Source organism: Pocillopora verrucosa, chromosome 14, assembly GCF_036669915.1.
Source record: "Pocillopora verrucosa isolate sample1 chromosome 14, ASM3666991v2, whole genome shotgun sequence".
In the NCBI taxonomy this organism is placed as follows: domain Eukaryota; kingdom Metazoa; phylum Cnidaria; class Anthozoa; order Scleractinia; family Pocilloporidae; genus Pocillopora; species Pocillopora verrucosa.
Genome location: NC_089325.1, coordinates 2,186,694 through 2,205,781, shown reverse-complemented (window position 1 = coordinate 2,205,781; position 19,088 = coordinate 2,186,694). Strand labels below are relative to the sequence as shown.

Sequence of the window (19,088 nt, the reverse complement as noted above, 5' to 3'; positions counted from 1 at the left end):
TCCTTACGATGGCCAATTTACGTTTTCAACTTAGTTGTTAACACTTAATTACCTGCTAAACTCTCCCACCGACGCAGCACCACAGCACCTTCCTGCAGTTCCTTTGTTACTTATTTTTAATTGCTTTGAAGTTGCTCTCATTAAACCTTTTCTTTATGTGCTTGAGATAAAATAACTGAGAGGCTTTCATTGTGATTGTGTGATCTGAACACAAAATGATAAGTAGGGTAAGGTACAAATGAACGAAGGGGGGTAATATTCTAGAGAAACTGTGGTGGCCACCGTAAAGAGTTTCAAAGCTGATGTCTCGTGTGTTTTCCCTTCGTCACGAAACACTGTTTGTGAACAAGTCCTGCATAGAAATCCAAGAGATCACTGTAAAAGCTTCTGCTTCTTGCGTTGTGCTCTTGTAAAGAAGTTACATTTATATTTTACGCGTTTTTACATGTGAAGTTTTTCGCCACTCACACGATGTTATACATTTACGATTCTTTTGGCTCAAAGAGAGAAAGTATTTTTAGAGCAGGAAAATAGAGTATGTAGTAATTAGTAGTGCATATATAAGTCTTGCTAAAACAAAGCTAAAACAGAAATTAATTCATAACAAATGTTTAAAAGGATGTGCCTCAACAGGTGGTCATACAATCCAAGAGCGTGTTTACAAAAGCTCAGCGACGATGATAGCTACATACGCTTTGAAGCCTCGTGGTTGGTTTACCATCTAGAGGTGTGTTTGGGGGAGGGAGCTTATGAACAAAGTGAGGTTCTCGCATTTAGAGACACTTTCTGCCTCCAATTGCCTCGTTTTTCTTGTGAAACCAACACGGCAACCATTATCCTACTAGGTAATATAAACAGTGTGCGATTTCTTTCTTGAAACTACTAAATGTCCGGCAGTCAAAATTTTTCACGCAATTTCCGCCGAAAGGTTCTTTCAAACTTCTTAAGAATGTCAAATGTTTGTTAAGGAATGTGAGGCGATTCCAAATATTTGTTTAGTTTTTTAGGGGACAAATTCTCCGAGCCTGTGCATACTATAAAATCGCTCGGTTGTCGACAACTTGGAAATTCTAAGCTGCTGATCGGACTGCCGGGCACGGTCTTAAATGGACTAAATGCCCGGCAGTCAGAAATATCCACCAAAATGCCACAAACTTTTTAAAAGAATCAGATGTTTGTTAAGAAATGTAAAGCGATTCCAAATTTTTTTTTTTTTTTATTGGATAAGTTCTCGGGCAGTTTGATCAGATATGTGGTATGCACAAGCTCGGAGAATTTTTCCACTAAAAAAACAAATTGATATTTGGAAGCGGGGTGAAAACTTTTGACTGCTAGGCATTTAGTCTATTTAAGACCGTGCCCGGCTCCTGAACATCTAGTCACAGCCTACATTTATATTTTATGCGTTTTTACATGTGAAGCTTTCGCCACTCTCATGATGTTAATTAATGATTCATTTTTATATTTACATTTTACGCGGTTTTACATGTGAAGTTTTTCGCCACTCTCACTATGTTATACATTTACGATTCTTTTAGCTCAAAGAGAAAGTATTTTTAGAGTAGGAAAATAGAGTATGTAGTAATTAGAAGTGCATAAACAAGTCTTACTAAAACAAAGCTAAAACAGAAATTAATTCATAACAAATGTTTGAAAGGGTGTGCCTCGACAGGCGGTCAGACAATCCAACAGTGTTTTTACAAAAGCTAAGCGACAATGACAGCTGAATACGTATCGAAGTCTTGTGGTTGGTTTACCATCTAGGGGTGTGTCTGGGGGCGGGCGCTAAGGAACAAAGTGAGGTTCTCACATTTAGGGACACTTTCTGCTTCCACTCGCCCTATTTTTCTTGTGTAACCAACACGGCAACCATTATCCTATTAGATAATACAAACACTGTGCGATATCTTTCTTTACACTATTTATTTTGTGACTTTTATGAGGGTCTGGATGGGAAGGGGGGAGGGGGTACAAATGTCAGTCGTCACTTAAATGTCGGCCATTTATCAGTTCTCAGTTAGATTTCAGGCCATCTGTCAGTTGTCATTACAACTCTTCTACATGAAAACTTCTGTTTGCCCGTGCAAAACATTGAAACATTCCTTTTCAACCACTTAGCCGGTCAAAATGTTAGAGAGAAGATCGTCAGAAAGACAACAAACATGTGAAGAGTCCTTTGGCACAATTTATTGGTGTTATGTTTTGTTTTACAATGCGTCGATTGCGATTGGCTCCGATAAATGATCGCAAAGGAAAATTATTTTGTCTCCTTTTCAATTAGGTTATTAGAGATATCTACTGTAAGCGTACCTTAGAAATCCAAGCGAAAATGGGCGCGAATTGGCCGCCGGGATCTAGAAACCGTAATTGGGGTAATGTCTTCATCCTCTCGGCGAGGAAAGTCGTTTTCTGAGTCAGTGTCATATTCGTCTGCATATTTGCTCAACTGCCACTTCAACGGCGCAGTCTCAACAAATGTGACATCTGTCACATTCCCACCTTCCGAAGTAGCTTGAACGCCTCCTCTATCGCTGCTGGGCCCCACTGGCTGATCTCCAGAGTTAAAATCGTTCCCTAGACCGCCGACAAGTCCACTTTGGTGGAATCATGTTGCTTCGTGTAGACGGCCGGTGGTAAAGCCGCTGTCTTACCCTTGGTTGGTTCCTCCAGAACTGTCCTTTGCCTCAACGGACGATACCTCTCCACAAATTCTTTCATAGCACTTTCAGTCTCGGGGTTGATCTCCTCTGAAGGTAGCGGTCGCATAAAGTTGACATTTGCAAACTCCGTGCTGGTGCGGGGGACACAACAGTAGGATTTTTCATGAGTAAAATACTTGGTTGCCCATTTGTTACTCTCTTCAACGACTCCTTAGTAATTATTCCAAAGTCTTGGGAATACTGCATGCAGTGAAGGTCTCATGTTTAAAATGGGAAACTGCGTGTAGATTCTCCATAACTGTTGTGAGTAATGTGCATAATTCAATTTCTTTGGCATAATCATCTTTAATTGAAGCTATGCTGCTGTGCACGCGGCGCATTCCTTCTTCGAAACGTTTAAGTGAGCCTTGAGTTTTATTAGACACAGTTTCTTTAGGGGCCTTTGGTTGTTGTGGTTTCCTTTATACTGTGCCGTTGTTTCACCTCAGAAACGGTCTTTGTGATGTTGTCGTTTACATACCGTGCTTTGTCGACGGCATCTTGAAGAGACGTGTGCTTTCTATATGCTTTAACGCTTATAAATCGGTATTTATAGGCGTTGTATACAACAGAGTAGGCTTTTAACTGATATATTTATATCAATACCAAATACCAAACCATTCCGATACATACTGTTTAATTCGCTTCCTGTTCCAGCCAGTATGGTCGGAAGCTCCAGATTCCTCTGTTCGTCCGTAGTTAGGGCAAAATTGACGCTCTTCCCTCCTGATTTCGGAGCCATGTGATAAAGTTTCTTATCAAAATCTCGGAGGCCATATTTACTGGACAACTCCTTTAAATCAAGGAACGAAATAAGGTACTTTTTCAGCGCCAGTACGGTGTTTACATTATTAAAAGGAATGCGGCTTCTGTGACGCTCAAATGCCGTTTCCGAATCAATTCGATAAAAGCTTACAAGCATTGACGGCCATCGCGTAATTTGACAATCGAGTTGGGTATCAAAGACCATATAACCATATGTGACATATGACCTTGATGTGGATGGTCCATGCGGTAATTATTAACGAAATGACACTCTGGTCTACTCTTACTGATATGTAATAAAAAAACTTTTATGGCACAAAATAAATCAACTGTCCTTATTTTACATCCAGTTTTAGGATATTTAGGGCGATCCGGTCTTTTGTCACCTGTCCGCTGAAAGCCCACCACACAGTTGTCAGTTAAAATTTTGGCCATTTGTCAGTTGTCAGGTAACCTCATTCAGACCCTCTTTTATCGTTCAAGAACTCTTCCCCAAGCCCTCAGGGCAAGTATTTCATCCGAGGAGATATTGGACACGACTCACTGACTGCGGTTTTCTCTCAGGTCAACACACAGAAAGGTTCGATCGACCAGGGTCTGACGATTCGCTCTGACGAAAGGCTAAGGCTGGAAACGTCAGCTTTTAAACTCTTTACGGTGGCCAATTTACGTCATCAACTCAGTTGATAATGCTTCATTACCCTGTTCTACTTTTCCATCGACGCAGAAAAACATTTTCTTTAGAAACTTACCCTCTTTATTCAGAATATTTAGCATGACAGTTAGCTTGACACATCTAATCTACTATCCTGACCTTCCACGACTATTTCAGGTAGGATCTAGGCAGGAGATCATGATATAACCTCTCTCTGACAGGATGAGAGGGGGGAGGGGTAACCGTTTTTAGCTACTTAAGTTAATGTGACTTGTTATCAAATAACTCGGCCTGGGCTTGATGCATGGTACCACTCCTGACAATTTCGTAAATATACTTGACATTCCCGCGGCAAACTTGTGATGCAGAACACACCATTTATGTCAATAATTTCTCGATTTTTTAAAGTCAGGATACGTGTTTGCTCGCAGTTATTACGCACAGTAATTAAGAGGTGCTGTGCGTTCGGACTTGGACGACCACAATAAAGAGAAAGCAGTAGACAAGTGCTTTACATAACTGTTTTATTATACAGAACTGCATAATATGAACTAATCTCTATGATATGATATAATGCTACAGCCACGTGACTGTGGTTAAGGTGCTCTTGACTGTTGTAAAAAAGATTATTCAATAACTAAGGAAATAAACCCGGAATAGGAGTAAACGGCTATATTAGGACCAGAAGCTAGAGATGAAGTTATGGTTTTCTTAAATACAATTTACGGCATACGCATTAAAACCCTTTACATTAGGCTTCCTTTTCCAACAAATGCTACTTTGCGCCAGGATCAACAAAGACAACTTAATCATTTATATGTAGACAGATGAATACTCAAAAGGTGGCAAATAAAAAAAAAACGGGAATTGAACAGAAGTATAGGTTGAAAATAATGAAATCATGATAATTTCACACACATATCCTATGAGAAGAAAGCTGCATTATTCTAAGTTCAATAAATGTTTTAAAAGTTTTTCAAATATTAAATATCCTTTCCCATGTTACTTTTGTTGAGTTTGCTCCTTTATCTTGACCATGCAATATGTAACCGATATGTCAACTCCTGTGATTATCTTCATTCCAATTACCAGCAGCTAAAAAAATAATGGCCATTAGAATAATGAATTGTCTCCTTTAGTATCGCATGAGGTAGCCCACTTTCGCCAATGGTTTTAGTTCTGCACTGAACTGGTTCTAGCGGTGCCGCTAATGTTCCGAAGAATCACATTACAATTTACACCTCCACAGGATGAATTGAAAATGGCCCTAAAATTACGTAAACCGCTGTACAGGGCTCAAAAGTCCGATCAATAAACCAATGTGTAGCTTTGTTTTATACGTAAATAAAAAATGCGACGGGAGACTGGGAAGAAAAGGATCGATAACTGGAGTGTGTTATGGCAGTGGTCTGGACCTTGCTAGTCTCTTGGTGAAAAATCAAAAGAAAAAAGAAAAGAAACAACAACACTGATCTACTTTACTTTCATTTCTGTACGTTTCAGTGAGTAGTGATATTTTCTAAAAGGCCACCAGTTGACGCCATCAGCCTCTGAGGAATGCCATCGGCTGAGATACAACCCGTTTAGATTGGATTGATGACATTTACTGTACCACCACGCGCCTTTGAACTCCTGAGCACAGTTGACGTCCGGTTTTATGTCGTTGTCACTATCTTTCGTAGAGAATTGCATGTCTCTACAAAAAGTTAATGCCACAAAATACGGTTTGTAGATCTTATAATTAAATTGGATGAACATCGTGATAGAATTTGAACTTCTGGTATACTAGTTTAAAATCTCATAAGCCAAGATCGAAAATGGCAGATACAAAATAAAAAGGAAAAATAAAATTAGAAAATGAATGAATTGAGCATATGTTGAGGATTCCATCTCTTTACTCGCACAAGTCTCGAAACGAATAGATATAAAAATTTTTGCCTGCAAATTATCGGATATTTAACTTTCAACAACCTCATTTCTTAACTACTGTTTATTATACCTTTGTTTATTCAAACCGTCTCCAGCTGTCCCACTGTATCCACCAATTAGAATTCGGTATTTATCTCTCTGGTCCGCCACCTTAAATGTCGCGTACTCAGCGTATCTGATGTCACCTTCGAAGTCCTCCAGGTCAACTCTCAACGAAACGTTACCAGCGGCTGTCAAACGATGAAGATTGTCATTTCCAAGCCAAAACTCGCCGTGTAAATCTCCGAAGCCATTTTTGTAGGACGACCAATCTCGATAGAAATCAACAGAGCCGTTCAAACGTCTCTGAAAAACAGTCCAACCTCCACCGTTCGTGGTCATGTCACACAACACTTGCATGGCATTTCCACCATCTGGATTAATAGTGTACACGCCGCTAGATATGACACCATCTTGATATAGTAGAGCACAACTTTTGGGTTCTCCTGGTTGACGAAAAATTTGATTTGAATCGTACGCTTGGACTACAGTAAAAGTAATTTATTTTTACTTAGTCATGGGGGTAGTGTTTCTCTTGATAATGAATGATTATTACGTTTGTAAAATACCAACAACAACAACAATTACAACAACAAAGGAAATTTATTGAGAGGAGGGGTTGATCAACAAATATAGAAGTTGTGTACACCTAGTGCTCGAGATGTGAAAGCACTATTGTGCCGGTTTTCTTTGCTTTTTTTTTTGCATTATTATTGTCATTATTATTTCCATTTACTACAGGGCTTTCCCGTGTAACCATCCTTGCAAATGCATCTTGCACTGTTGGTTCGAATGTCTACGATGCAGATTTCGTTCTTGCCACAATCTGACTTATCTCGTTCGCATACGCTCTGATTGTAAACAACAACAACAATAATGATAATAATATTAGTGAGAGTAATAAAATTTATAATGATGATGGTAATATATCAATGATGCCGACGATTATATTGATGATGATGATGACGTCATTATCGTAATTAACAATTGTTTATCGAAGTAGAGGTGGATTGTGGTGGATATTTGGCGAGCCGTTGAATGGCCTACGAGGTAAATATCCACCGCTTTCAACGTCACACAGGGGAGTAACTGTTTTAGTTTATACCACACAGATAACAAAAGAATTAGCCAATCTACTATAATACGCTTGGAAACTGAAATGTTTTTACCACAATTAGCAGCAATGTCGCAATTTGATTGGCCAATTTGTCGATGTAGGCTGCTCGCGTCTCAGTGAGTGAGAGTATAGACCACGCTAAGCTACTCTAGACTCGTTAAATAGCAGCGCCATTGCGCCATTGTCAATCTACTAGGTCGTTTCATGTTATGACGAACTGAGATAATCTCTAGCTTTCAATCGGAGAAAAAAAACTTCTTAACTAAACTTTGTGGCTACTAATGGGAGAGAGTTCTCTTTGATTCTCTAGTGTTTTGTAAAAATGCTTGAGCGAACGTGTCTGCTTCAATTTCGCATTTTTTTTATATTTGTCTTTTAAGGAGGCTCCATAGGGTTTTTTGAGATCTGGGTGTGAACATAGCGGGAGCCTTTATAGTGACAAAATAACGTGGCGGCTCAATACGCCTGAAAAAAGAGGTCAACCGAAAGATTGCCAAAAGGCGACAGACTCGAAAGTTTATACATGCTCAGATGTAGATCCTAGCGAACTTCTATTCCATTACGTAATGTTTTGTGACAAAGAAAATAGGGATCTTTTGAGCAATATTTATTGCGTTTCCTCAGATGGAATTTCCTAAGATTTGCTGGACTATTAATATTTGTGCCCTTCCTAGTGCCTGTTGATAAAAAAGATTCATAAGACCAAATTTGAGATAGAAAAAGATTACACAAAATTGCAAATAGCGAGGAAACTGCCTTTGTAACCTCTTTTTTTCCGACTTTTAAGTGATCGGCAGGACAAATTTCACAAATTATGAACATTTTGAAAGATTTCATCGAAATTGAAGAATTATAACTGGCGAGAGCCTCCCTTCGTGGAGCCTTACCTTTATCACGAAAATCATTTTGATAAAATTTGCTACAGCAAACGATTGTCCGAACCTTGCTCATCGCCTTTTGATGGATTTTAGTGACCTTGAAAGGCAAAATCATAAATCTTTTCTACAAAACAATACAATGGCGTGCGCGCCAACACTGAGCAAAAGCCCTAAAGGGTCTCCTCAGATGCAATTCTGCAATTTTATCAATTTATTTTCTTTTACCATTAATTGTCATTTTCTGGGACTTGTTCATATATCTAGGTGGTAATCAAAATCTATTGAAATGCATTGCAAATACCTTTATCCCTCTGTAACTGAAGTCTTTGTTCTCGATGAAGTTGGCCCTAGCTGGCCTCTCAAATCGATCCGAGTCACTGATCTGGCACTTCCATCTCTCAGGTTTGTTTTTTTTGCCTCCAAAGTTGTAAGACTTACATCGCTCTTCGTTGACACACTCCAATCTACAAGAACTTTCTGATTCCACCTCTATCTCCTTTATCACGCTCCCGTTGAGTTGTCTCCCGTCCATCATCTCGCCAAAATTAGCGGCTTGAAATCTGGGAAACGTGTTTGAAATGCGACTTGTTGCATAAGCAGTGGCACCGATCAAGAATAATATTAGTACGTTCATGTTTAAGCTGATAGGTAGGTCAAGAGGTTCCCTTAGCCAAAATTGGGATGCTAAGGTATTAGTTAGACTCGTTACGTAATTTGTTTTTGACTCTGATCCAGCCAAAGACTTGTAATCTCACTGCGCTTGGCACCTGGCAATTTTGCCTATTGTTAGTTCTTAGCTTTGTTATTATAAAAGTTATTTGCTGAATTCCCAGCCAGCACCTTTAGCACTACGTGGTTAACATTTGGTGTAACTTCAAACAAATATGTTATGAAATCACATCTACCTTGGAGAGAAAAACAATTGAGATAGAAATAGTTTTATTTAGTCTTTGTAACCTGCTTGGACCTTTCAGATAGGCTAGAATGGTAGTTCTCTATTTAATATTTAAAAGATCCGTCTGAAGAGGTCTCTTTAATTTGAAAAGAAATAGGATAGAAGTAATATCTTACCAAGAGTTCCTTTGTTCCTTTGTTTCGTCAGCTTTTTTACTCCTTACGGTGGCCAACTTAGTTGTTAACATTAAATTACCTGCACTTCCTTTTTTTACTTGTTTTCAACAGCTTTGAAGTTGCTCTCATTAAACCTTTTGTTATGCGCTTGCGATAAACGGACTGAGAGGCTTTCATTGTGATCGTGTGATCTGAACACAAAATGATAAGTAGGGTAAGGTACAAATGAATGAAGGGGTTAATATTCTAGAGAAACTGTGGTGGCCACCGCAAAGAGTTTCAAAGCTGACGTCTCGTGCTTTAGCCCTTCGTCACGAAACACTGCTTGTGACACCCTCAGGAAGACTGCGTGTGAACAAGTCCTACATAGAAATCCCAGAGATCATTATAAACTATAAAAGCTTTTGCTTCTTGCGTTGAGCTCTTGTAAAGAATTTATATTTATTTATAACATAGCGCGCGTGCTTGCCCTGTATAAGTCCTACCGAGCCGCTATGAACAAAATCTTTATTTACGTACGGGCGTGCGTAAATAAAATGACATGAACATTTTTTTTACCTGGCTTCAGAGTTTCCGTCCTGTTAAGCTGCAGTGAAGTTTTCCTTCTCTTCAAAATATGGAAGAGACCAACGAAGAACTGCCCAATTTTTCTATCGGCATTGACCTTTTAGGTCCTGATCCAACAAACAACAAAAATAAAGCCGAAAAAAACTCGCAAGTTGCACGTTTTGCAAATTTGTCGGAAGATCAGCTGAGTGACACTTGAGTTCATTTAGCTTTGATTTTCTCCATTTTCCGCGTAAATTTTAACCTTCTCATTCATATTTATCGGTTAACTGGATCAAATGTACTCGCTCAAAACAAAAGTATAAAATGTGGCGTGTTTTTGACCAGCCAATAGGGACGTTTGTTTACTTTTTTGTGCGTTGTGAGAATTTTGCACTCTATCACAATAAAAGGCTTCTTCGCGCAGATCCTTGTCGTGCTCTCTAAACTTCCCGCGTGCATCCATAACTCGATATACGCACGCTAAGCATGAACAAATTCTTTTTTAATTTACGCGTTTTCACACGTGAAGTTTTCGCCACTCTCACGATGTTATACATTTACGATTATTTTGGCTTAAAGAGAAAGTATTTTTAGAGTAGGAAAATAGTGTATGTAGTAATAAGTAGTGCATAAATAAGTCTTGCTAAAACAAAGCTAAAACAGAAATTAATTCATAAGAAATGTTTGAAAGGATGTGCCTCGACGGGCGGTCATACAATCCAACAGCGTGTTTACAAAAGCTTAACGACAATGACAGCTGCATACGCATTGAAGCCTTGTGGTTGGTTGAACATCTAGAGGTGTGTCTGGGGGAGGGGGCTAAGGAACGAAGTGAGGCTCTCCCATTTAGGGACACTTTCTGCCTTCAATTGCCTCGTTTTTCTTGTGAAACCAACACGGCAACCATTATTCTACTATGTAATATAAATACTGTGCGATTTTTTCTTTAAACTACTTATTTTGAACTTTTATCGTTCAAGAACTTCAACAAGACACCTTTTCCCCAGGCCCTCAGGGCAAGTGTTTGATCCGAGGAGATATTGGACACGACTCACTAACTGCGGTTTTCTCTTAGGTCACGTCGCAGAAAGGCTTCATCGACCCGGGTGATCACGGTGGTGTTTCTATCGAAAGGTGAGTGAAAGATCCTAGTTGCATCGCCTTCCAGTGAGAAACGGTTGTAGGTGCCTGAGTAAAGTGAATTTTTACGAACGTGGTGTTGGAATTTGGGAATTTCGCGCGAGAAAGGTCACCATGTATATTTTCGTGTACGCAAATGTTCATTATCTTAATATGAGATGTACTCAAAGCCTGTCGTTTTTAGCGTTTTCTTAGCGATCATGTATTGTTTGTATAATAGTTTGATGTCCATAAATTTGAAAAAAGAATGTGCTTGTACTCTTCATACTCTTCATAAAAAAAAAATTGCCAGTATCCTTCTACCTTCATAAAAATCTTAAGTTTAGACTTTCAACTGAATTGATAGTGTCAACATGTACCCCATAAAATGAGATTCTACCCAAAAAGTGGAAAAATTGGAGTGAAGAGAAATTGCTTTTGTTTGCCTTCCCGTAAAAATCACTCCGTATTTCTGGAGAAGACAGCACTGCATCGTATCTCCCACATTTCAGGGAGTTGGAACTTTGGTGTGAAACAGGTATGTAAGATCGTGTAATACAGGTAAGCTTGCGGCTATTATATGGGCATATAAATGCACTATTCAGTCATAACCGACATACACACTGAAGTTGAATTCATCTTTAAATAAAATTTGCAGGAAAAAATCGAGTTGTATTGAAAGACCTTCAAATTTCTCGAAAGCAGATATTTCTTTGGTCAAGTGGTTCTCAATATATAACAATCACTCGAACCCAGGTTCAATGCCATAGTGACGAACCAAAACGTACCGGACAGTGTAACAGCACGTGTCAAATGAACTACCTTTTCAAGTCACAGTTTAAAGCGATTAAAATTTACAGATTTTGTTCGGAGGACACAGATCATAAACTACCTCTCCTTTATGAAACCTCTTATGCGTCTAAGGCCTCATTCTCTTGCTGTTACTTTTCCCATATGCTAAACAGGTATGACCCTCACCGAAGTCCGCCATGTTTTGGAGGTTTGTTTGTTGAAGAGAGACTAAGTTTAAAGTACAAACCAACATCGTTTCCAGGGTCCTCTCTCTTCTTGCCACTTACAAAACACTTCCCTAGGGGTGTTTCACCGTACGGTTAGGAAATGTCTGCGGTCTTCAAACCAGTAATTCGCTCTGACAAAGGGCTACCACTCGAAACGTCAGCTTTTAAACTCTTTACGTTGGCCAATTTACGTTATCAACTTAATTAATTCCACATTACCCTGTTATTCTCTTCCACCGACGCAGCATTACAGTCACTTTAGAAACTTACCCCCTTTATTCAGAATATTTAGCTTGACAGTTAGCTTGACACATCTAATCTAGTACCTTCCACGACCATTTCAGGTAGGATCTGGGTACGAGATTATGACATAGCCTCTCTGGCAGGGTTGAGAGGGGGAGGGGTAACCGCTTCCAGTAGCCTAGGTTAATGTGACCTGAATACAAGAGATCCTCGACCTGTTATCAAATAACTCAGCCTAGACTTAATGCGTGGTACCACTCCTAACAATTTCGCAAATATACTTAACAATCCCGCGACAAACTTCTGATGCAGAACACACCATTTATGTCAGTAATTGCTCGATCTTTTAAAGTCAGGATACGTGTCTGCACGCAGTTATTGCGCACAATAATTATGAGGTGCTGTGCGTTCGGACTTGGACAACCATAATAAAGAGCAAGCAGTAGACAAGTGCTTTACATAACTGCTTTATTATACAGAACTGCATAATATGAACTTATCTTTATGATATAATTCTACAGCCACGTGACTGTGGTTAAGGTGCTCTAACCTGTTATAAAAAGGTTATTCAATAACTAAGGAAATAGAAGTAAACGGCTACATTAAGACCAGAAACTAGAGATGAAGTCATGGTTTTCTTAAATACAATTGACGGCATACACATTAAAACCCTTTACATTAGGCTTCCTTTCCCAGCAAATGTTACTTTGCGCCAGGATCAACAAAGACAACTTAATCATTTATATGTAGACAGATGAATACTCAAAAAGTAGCAAATAAAAAAAAAAAACAAGAATTGAGCAGAAGTATAAGATGAAAATAATGAAATCCTGATAATTTCACAAACATATTCTACGAGAAAAAAACTGCATTATTCTAAGTTTAATAAATGTTTTAAAAGTTTTTCAAATATTTAATATCCTTTCCCATGTTAATTTTGCTGAGTTTGCTCCTTTATCTTGACCATGCAATATGTAACCGATATGTTAACTACTGTGATTATCATTGTTCCTATTACCAGCAGCTTAAAAATGATGGCCATTACAATCATAAATTATCCCCTTAAGCATCGCATGAGGTGGCCCAGTTTCATCAATGGTTTTAGTTCTGCCCTGAACTGGAGCAGTGCCGTTACTGTTCCGAATAATCACATTACAGTTCACACCTCCACAGGATGATTTGAAATTGGCCCTAAAATTACGTAAACCGCTGTACAGGGCTCAAAAACCCGTTTAATTTAATAAACCAATGAGTAACTTCGTTATATACGTAAATAATAAATGCGACGGAGTGTGGACTGGAGTGTGTTGCGGCCGTGGTCTGAACCTAACTAGTCTCTTGGTGAGAAATGGAAAGAAAAAAGAAAAGAAACAACAACACTGATCTACTTTACTTTCATTTCTGTACGTTTCAGAGAGTAGTAATATCCTTTAAAAGGAATCCAGTTGACCCCATCAGCCATTGAGGAGTGACTTCCATTGAGATACAACCCGTTTAGATTGGAATGATGACAGTAACTGTACCACCAGGCGCCTTTGAACTGCTGAGCACAGCTGCCGTCCGGATTTATGTCGTTGTCACTATCTCTTGTGGAGAACTGCATGTCACTACAAAAGGTTAACACCATAAAATACGGTTTGCAAATCTTGGATTCCATCTCTTTACTCGTACAAGTCTCGAAACGAATAGATATAATAATGTTTGCTTGCGACTTATCGGACATTTTACTTTCAACAACCTCAATTCTAAACTACTGTTTATTATACCTTTGTTTATTCATACCATCGCCGGCTGTCCCACTGTATCCACCAATTAGAATTCGGTATTTATCTATCTGGTCCGCCACCTTAAATGTCGCGTACTCAGCGTATGTGATGTTACCTTCGAAGTCCTCCAGGTCAACTCTCAAAGAAACGTTACCAGCGGCTGTTAAGCGATGAAGATTGTCATTTCCAAGCCAGAACTCGCCCTTCAAATCTCCGAAGCCATTTTTGTACGACGACCAATCTCGATAGAAATCAACAGAGCCGTTCAAACGTCTCTGAAAAACAGTCCAAGCTCCACCGTTCGTGATCATGTCACACAACACTTGTATGGGATTTCCGCCATCTGGATTGATAGTGTACACACCGCTAGATGTGACACCATCTTGATAAAGTAGAGCACAACTTTTAGGGATGGGCTCTGTTGGTTGACGAAAAATTTGATTTGAATGGTACGCTTGGACTATAGTAGAAGTCATTTGTTTTCAGCTAGTCACGGGGGGTTGTGTTTCTCTAGATGATGAATGATCATTACGTTCCTAAAACACCATCAACAAAAAAAAAAGCAACAACTACCACAAAGAAAATTTATTGAGAGGAGGGGTTGATCAAAAAATACAGAAGTTGTGTACAGTTAGTGCTCGAGGTGTGAAATTTCTAAATTCAAGCAGTGAAAGCACTATTGTGCCGGTTTTCTTTGCTTTTTTTCTTTGCAACATTATTGTCATTATTATTTCCACTTACCACAGGGCTTTCCTGTGTAACCATCCTTACAAATGCATCGTGCACTGTTGGTTCGAATGTCTACGATGCAGATTTTGTTCTTGCCACAATTTGACTTATCTCGTTCGCATAAGCTCTGTTTGTAAACAACAATAACAGCAGATAGAAAATAGGGATCTTTTGAGCAAGATTTATCGCGTCTCCTCAGATGGAATTTCCTAAAATTTGTGAAACCATTAAACACATTTGTGCCCTCCCTAGTGCCTGTTGATAAAAACAATTCATAGGACCAAATAGCGAGGAAACTGCCTTTGTAATCCCTTTTTTCCCGACTTTTTAATGATCGGCAGGAAAAATTGTGAACATTTTGAGAGATTTCAGCGAAGCAAATTGCCAAGGAGAATGTTACTGGTGAGCACCTCTCTTCGTGGAGCCTTAGCTTCATAACGAAAATCATTTTGTAGGTGTCTAGGTAAGGTGAATTTTTACGAACGTCGTATTCGGATTTGGGAATTTCGCGCGAGAAAGCTCACCACGTATATTTCTGTGTACGCAAAATGAGTTACTACAACAAACGATTATCCGAACCTTGCTCATCGGCTTTCGATGGCTTTTAGTGACCTTGTAAAGCAAAAAAATACGATGGCGTGCGCTCCAACATTGAGCAATAAACCCCACAGAGCCTCCTTAAGTGGAATTCTGCAATTTTATCACATTATTATTTTTTTTACCATTAATTCTCATTTTCTGGAACTTATTCGTGTATCTAGGTGGTAGCCAAAATCTTTTGAAATGCATTCCAAATACCTTTATCCCTCTGTAACCGAACTCTTTGTTCTCGATGAAGTTGGCCCTAGCTGGTCTCTCAAATCGATCTGAGTCACTGATCTGGCACTTCCATCTCTCAGATTTCTTCTTTGTGCTTCCAAAGTTGTAAGACTTACATCGCTCTTCGTTGACACACTCCAGTCTACAAGAGCTTTCTGATTCCACCTCTATCTCCTTTATCAAGCTCCCGTTGAGCTGTTTCCCGTCCATCATCTCACCAAAATTAGCGGCTTGAAATCTGGGAAACCTGTTTGAAATGCGACTTGCTGCATAAGCAGTGACACTGATCAAGAATAATATTAGTAGGTGCATGTTTAAGCGGATAGGTAGATCAAGACGTTTCCTTAACCAAAATTGTGATGCTAAGGATATTAGTTAGACTCGTAGCGCAACTTGTTTTTGACTCTGATCCAGCCAAAGACTCGTAATCTCAATGCGCTTGGCACCTGGCAATTTTGCCTATTGTTAATTCTTACCTTTGTTTTTATAAAAATTTTTTGCTGAATTCTTAGCCAGCACCTTTAGCACTTCGCGGTTAACATTTGGCGTAATTTCAAACAAATATGTTATCACATCACTCTTTAAAGAGAAAAATAATTGGGACAGAAACATGTTTCTTTGTAACCTGCTTGGACCTTTCAGATAGGCTAGAATGGCAGTTCTTCATTTAATTTTTAAAAGATCCATGTGAAGAAGTCTCTTTAATTAAAGAAAAATTGGATAGAAGTAATATTTTGCCATGAGTTCCTTTGTTACTTGTTTTCAACAGCTTTGAAGTTGCTCTCATTAAACTTTTTTTATGTGCTTACGATAGACTAATGACTCATTGTGATTGTGTGAGCTAAACACAAAATGATAAGTTGGGTAAGGTACAAATGAATGAAGGGTGTAATATTCTACAGAAACTGTGGTGGCCACCGTAAAGAGTTTCAAAGCTGACGTTTCGTGCGTTAGCCCTACGTCTCGAAACACTGCCTATAAGAATTGCGTGACACCCTCATGAAGACTGTGTGTGAACAAGTCCCGCATAGAAATCCAAGACATCGCTCTAAAAGCTTCTGTTTCTTTTGTTGTGCTCTTGTAAAGAAATTATATTTACATTTCACGCGTTTTTACATGTGAAGTTTTCGCCACTCTCACGATGTTATACATTTACGATTGTTTTGGCTCAAAGAGAGAAAGTATTTTTAGAGTAGGAAAATAGAGTATGTAGTAATTAGTAGTGCACAAATAAGTCTTCCTAAAACAAAGCTAAAACAGAAATTAATTCATAACAAATGTTTGAAAGGATGTGCTTCGACAGGTGGTCATACAATCCAACAGCGTGTTTACAAAAGCTTGGCGACAATGGCAGCTGCACAGCATTGAAGCCTCGTGGTTGGTTGACCATCTAGAGGTGTGTCTGGGGGAGGGGACTTATGAACGAAGTGAGGTTCTCACATTTAGAGACGCCTTCTGCCTCCAATTGCCTCGTTTTTCTTGTGAAACCAACACGGCAACCATTATCCTACGGTGTAATATAAACACTGAGCGATTTATTTCTGTAAACTACTTATTTTAAACTTTTATCTCTCAAGAACTTCAACAATACACCTTTTCCCCAGGCCCTCAGGGCAAGTGGTTGGGTCCGAGGAGATATTGGACACGACTTACTAACTACGGTTTTCTCTTAGGCCAACTCGTAGAAAGGTTCGATCGACCTGGGTGATCACGGTGGTTTTTCTATCGGAAGGTGAATGAAAAGCCCTAGTTGCATAGCCTTCCAGTTAAAAACGATTATAGGTGCCTGGGTAAGGTGAATTTTTACGAAAGTCGTGTTTGGATTTGGGAATTTCGCGCGAGAAAGCTCACCAAGTACATTTCCGTGTACGCAAATGTTCGTTATCTGAATATGAGCTGTACTCAGAGCCTGTCGTTGTTAGTGTTTTCTTAGCGATCATATATTGTTTGTATAATAGTTTGATGCCCGTAAATTTGAAAAAAAGAATGTGCTTGTACTCTTCATACTCTTCATAAAAAAAAAATTGCCCAGTATCCATCTACCCTCATAAAAATCTTAAGTTTAGACTTTCAACTGAATTGATAGCATCAACATGTACCCCATAAAATGAGATTCTACCCAAAAAGTGGCAAAATTGGAGTGAAGAGAAATTGCCTTTGATTGCCTTCCCGTAAAAATCACTCTGTATTTCTGGAGAAGACAGCACTGCACCGTATCTCCCACAGTTCAGGGAGTTGGCGCTTTGGTGTGAAACAGGTATGTAAGATCGTGTAATACAGGGAAGCTTGCGGCTATTACATGGGCATATAAATGCACTATTCAGTCATAACCGACATACACACTGAAGTTGAATTCATCTTTAAACGAAAATTTGCAGGAAAAAATCGAGTTGTATTGAAAGACCTTCAAATTTCTCGAAAGTAGATATTTCCTTGGTCAAGTTCTCAACATATAACAATCACTCGAACCTGGGTTCAATGCCTTAGTGACGAACCAAAACGTACCGGAGAAACAGTGTAACAGCACGTGTCAAATGAACTACCCTTTCAAGTCACAGTTTTCTTTTGCTTCTCAAGCCTCATTTTTTTTGTTGTAACTTTTTCCATATTCTAAACAGGTATGACCCTCACCGAAGTCCGCCATGTTTTGGAGGTTTGTTTGTTGAAGAGAGACTAAGTTCTAAGTACAAACCAACATCGTTTCCAAGGTCCTCTCTCTTCTTACCACCTACAAAACACTTCCCCATGGGTGTATCATCGTACGGTTAGGAAATGTCTGCGGTCTTGAAGCCAGTAATTCGATTGAACGCTCTGACAAAGGGCTACCACTCGAAACGTCAGCTTTTAAACTCTTTACCCTGGCCAATTTACGTTATCAACTTAGTTTATACTACATTACCCTGTATATACCCTTACCCACGCGGCATTACAGTTACTTTAGAAACTTACGCCCTTTATTCAGAATATTTAGCTTGACAGTTAGCTTGACACATCTAATCTAGTATCCAGACCTTCCACGGCCATTTCAGGTAGGATCGGGGTATGAGATTATGACATAGCCTCTCTGGCAGGGTTGAGAGGGGGGAGGGGTAACCGTTTTCAGTAGCCTAAGTTAATGTGACCTGAATACAAGAGATCTTCGCCCTGATATCAAATAACTCAGCCCAGGCTTAATGCATGGTACCACTGCCGACAATTTCGCAAATATACTTGACATTCCCGCGGCAAACATCTGATGCAGAGCACACCATTTATGTCGGTAATTGCCCGATCTTTTAAAGTCAGGATACGTGTCTGCTCGCATTTATTGCGCACAATAATTATGAGGTGCTGTGCGTTCAGGCCTGAACAACCACAATAAAGAGTAAGCAGTAGACAAGTGCTTTACATAACTACTTTATCATACAGAACTGCATAATAAGAAGTAATTTTTATGATATAATATAATGGTACAGCCACGTGACTGTGGTTAAGGTGCTCTAAACTGTTATAACAAGTTAATTTAATAACTAAGGAAATAAACCTGGAATAGGAGTAAACGGCTACCGTTAAGACCAGAAGGTAGAGAGAGGGTCTGAATGGGGGTACTTCGATAACACTAAACACTTTTTTTTTTTGACTGTATAACATTAAACAATTAACTTTCAGCCATTTTAACACTAACATTAAAAAATTCGTTTTAAAATTATTT

At 39.1% G+C, this 19,088-nt stretch overlaps 2 protein-coding genes across 2 annotated transcripts; both read right to left on the bottom strand.

Annotated features, from left to right (window-relative positions):
• Positions 1-5,592: 5,592 nt before the first annotated feature.
• Positions 5,593-9,287, bottom strand: LOC131784323 (microfibril-associated glycoprotein 4-like). Its single transcript, XM_066161578.1, has 5 exons — positions 9,154-9,287; positions 8,384-8,642; positions 6,824-6,938; positions 6,119-6,530; positions 5,593-5,815 (listed from the first exon to the last, which is right to left on the bottom strand). Exons 2-5 carry the CDS (start codon positions 8,615-8,617, stop codon positions 5,593-5,595), a joined length of 984 nt encoding a protein of 327 aa, XP_066017675.1. The 5' UTR covers positions 8,618-8,642; positions 9,154-9,287.
• A 4,180-nt stretch (positions 9,288-13,467) lies between these two features.
• LOC131784411 (microfibril-associated glycoprotein 4-like) lies at positions 13,468-15,709 on the bottom strand. Its single transcript, XM_059101227.2, has 4 exons — positions 15,377-15,709; positions 14,591-14,705; positions 13,850-14,267; positions 13,468-13,690 (listed from the first exon to the last, which is right to left on the bottom strand). Exons 1-4 carry the CDS (start codon positions 15,707-15,709, stop codon positions 13,468-13,470), a joined length of 1,089 nt encoding a protein of 362 aa, XP_058957210.2.
• Positions 15,710-19,088: the final 3,379 nt, after the last annotated feature.

Bases quoted from the DNA above. Each gene is read 5' to 3' on its own strand.
- LOC131784323 (XM_066161578.1), bottom strand. From the start codon at position 8,617: ATGATGGACGGGAGACAACTCAACGGGAGCGTGATAAAGGAGATAGAG. The intron at 6,531-6,823 runs GTAAATGGAAAT...GTCAACCAGGAG, and splicing joins TTACACGGGAAAGCCCTGTA to AACCCAAAAGTTGTGCTCTA. The intron at 5,816-6,118 runs GTATAATAAACA...AACTTTTTGTAG, and splicing joins GACGGTTTGAATAAACAAAG to AGACATGCAATTCTCTACGA.
- LOC131784411 (XM_059101227.2), bottom strand. From the start codon at position 15,709: ATGCACCTACTAATATTATTCTTGATCAGTGTCACTGCTTATGCAGCA. The intron at 14,706-15,376 runs GTATTTGGAATG...GTTTACAAACAG, and splicing joins TCGGTTACAGAGGGATAAAG to AGCTTATGCGAACGAGATAA. The intron at 13,691-13,849 runs GTATAATAAACA...AACCTTTTGTAG, and splicing joins GATGGTATGAATAAACAAAG to TGACATGCAGTTCTCCACAA.